Genomic DNA, 2,088 nt, shown 5'->3' with positions numbered 1-2,088 from the left:
GAACCTTCACAACTTGTTCGACTACGATCTGTATCCTATTTGGCTTCGCTTCGCACAGATTTACGAAAAGCTAATGTCGGAAAAACAAAGGACGGAATTAAAATGGGTACGAGGACTTCTCCAGACGGAGAGTGATTTGCTGGAGGTTCTCACTTCACCGAGCAATGTCAGAAATACGAAGGGCAAAGCATTGCTGACCCAATTCATGAACGAACAAAAGGATCCGGTGAGGGCTTTTGACATGTTCATGCACTCTCGAAGTGGATTAAGAGCGTTCTTTACTCAAAACAATAAGAAACGTTCGAAGGACCTTCAACAAAAAATGATGAGACTGACCGACCCAAGTAGTAGGATGACTCAGAATTCCCTGGCTAAGTGGCGCGAATTCAAACAGAATATTGATCTTCCAGAATCGAAAAATGTTTTGACAATGCTTGAGACGCATGATATAATTCGGCAAAGCTGGATTTTTTACATCAAGTCAATTATGCTGGAGATGCCGACGAAATCTCCTGTGACCGAGACGATTGAGGTTTTGGCCTCGACGGACATGAGATCTCTTGAAGAATTTGTGAATATTTGGTGTGTACGCTCAGTCGAACCGAGCAAGGTTTATACGATAGTGCTGGAATTCCAGAATGCCGAGGCATCTCAGGTCGTTTGGGAATTGTTTGTCCACGAATATATAGAGACAAACCAGTTTTCTATTCCTCCGTTGATCAAGACGTTTAAAAGCCTGAGTGCCCAACACAGCAGCGAATCAAACAACTTTGAAAAAATGCGCGAGATTGTGGACCAATGGGCAAATAGTGAATTACCTCCGAAGCAAGCGTTTAGAGCGTTGCTACTTGATGCCGACGCCACTAGGTTGCTGAACCGTTGGCTCGAATGCATGGTCCACTCTTTTACCAGTCTTACTTCGAAATCAGGTTTCGAAAGCACAACGAGCATGTTACATGAATCTTTCAAGAATCCCAGTGCGCATAGAGCATACCTCAAAATGCTGAGCATGTTTATCCTGTGTCGCGATCGCCAAAGCAACATCGTTAATGCGGAAGAGGCCAAGTGGATATCAAATCCCATGTCCTTCAGTACAATCTTTAGGCTATTACAACTCGACACGGCTACGAACGAATTGTTAGCAAAAGCCGAAAAAATGCTGATCGCTCGACAGCACGGACAGACTCTAAAATCTGATTTGTCTGTGCTTGACGAGGAAATCGCAACATTACAGTACAAAGCTTCGGCAGAGTTGCTGAACAATCCATTGCTTTCTTTTTATTTCGACCTTGAAAGGAAGTTATATCGCAAAAACACGTTGTCTGAGACGCTTCTTCACGTTTTTGGAGAGAAAAAATTGAAGGACATGGTAAAAGCAGCGAAAGAAAACTCCAGTCTCTTAAAATCTCTGATTTCAGACGTTGATCCCCATATGTCAAGCAAGACTAAAGTTGCGTTCCGGTGAATCTGGATCTTGAAGACAAGACAGCCAAGGGTGCACTTCCTTTGAAAACGCTCTTTCCCTCTTCTCTACAATACCACACAGGCTCTCCGAAATAAGAACAAATGTATGTAGATCTTGACAATGATCCATTCGTTCAAATTATCCTCACGTTTGCCTTTGATGGTTTCCACAGCAGAAAAAACCGCAGTGTTAGGCAAAAACTTTAAGTTGAAATCTCTGTCGGTCTAGTACTCGCAATAAGCTTCAAACTAATCCCAAGTCTCTATATTACATGGAAGGAAATCACCAAGATAATTTCACGAGTAATGAACGTTTAAGCGACCATTTAAAACGAATTTCGAAAAATAGATGCCAAGTTCGTCGACTTTTAAACGCAAGCAAATATGTTGTATAAAGGCTTAAGTGCTACTTGATGTTTAGCGGGGCTATATACTTCGCCTATGTCAAGTAGTGCATCGGCGAGATATACCACGTCATTTGTAGTGCGATTTGTAGTGCGATGTGTCACACTCTATGTCGAACTAGTTAGAATTGGTGGTCGGTGATTCTAATCGATATAAAAGCATGTATCAAATATCAATGTGTTTTTTAGGACATGACTTTGGTTATGGGTGACAGAAACA

The 2,088-nt window shown here is 42.0% G+C and overlaps 1 protein-coding gene across 1 annotated transcript; it reads left to right on the top strand.

Annotated features, from left to right (window-relative positions):
* Window positions 1–73: 73 nt before the first annotated feature.
* Window positions 74–1,465, top strand: PHALS_00905 (uncharacterized protein; the record flags this gene model as incomplete). Its single annotated transcript, XM_024730665.1, has 1 exon — window positions 74–1,465. The coding sequence occupies one exon, from the start codon at window positions 74–76 to the stop codon at window positions 1,463–1,465; it is 1,392 nt and encodes a 463-aa protein (XP_024580920.1).
* Window positions 1,466–2,088: the final 623 nt, after the last annotated feature.

The sequence above is a fragment of the Plasmopara halstedii genome (genome assembly GCF_900000015.1).
Source record: "Plasmopara halstedii genome assembly, contig: Scaffold_1211, whole genome shotgun sequence".
NCBI classification, from domain to species: Eukaryota; Oomycota; class Peronosporomycetes; order Peronosporales; family Peronosporaceae; genus Plasmopara; species Plasmopara halstedii.
The sequence above is the reverse complement of the archived record's forward strand: the minus strand, read 5'-3'. Positions and strand labels throughout refer to the sequence as shown.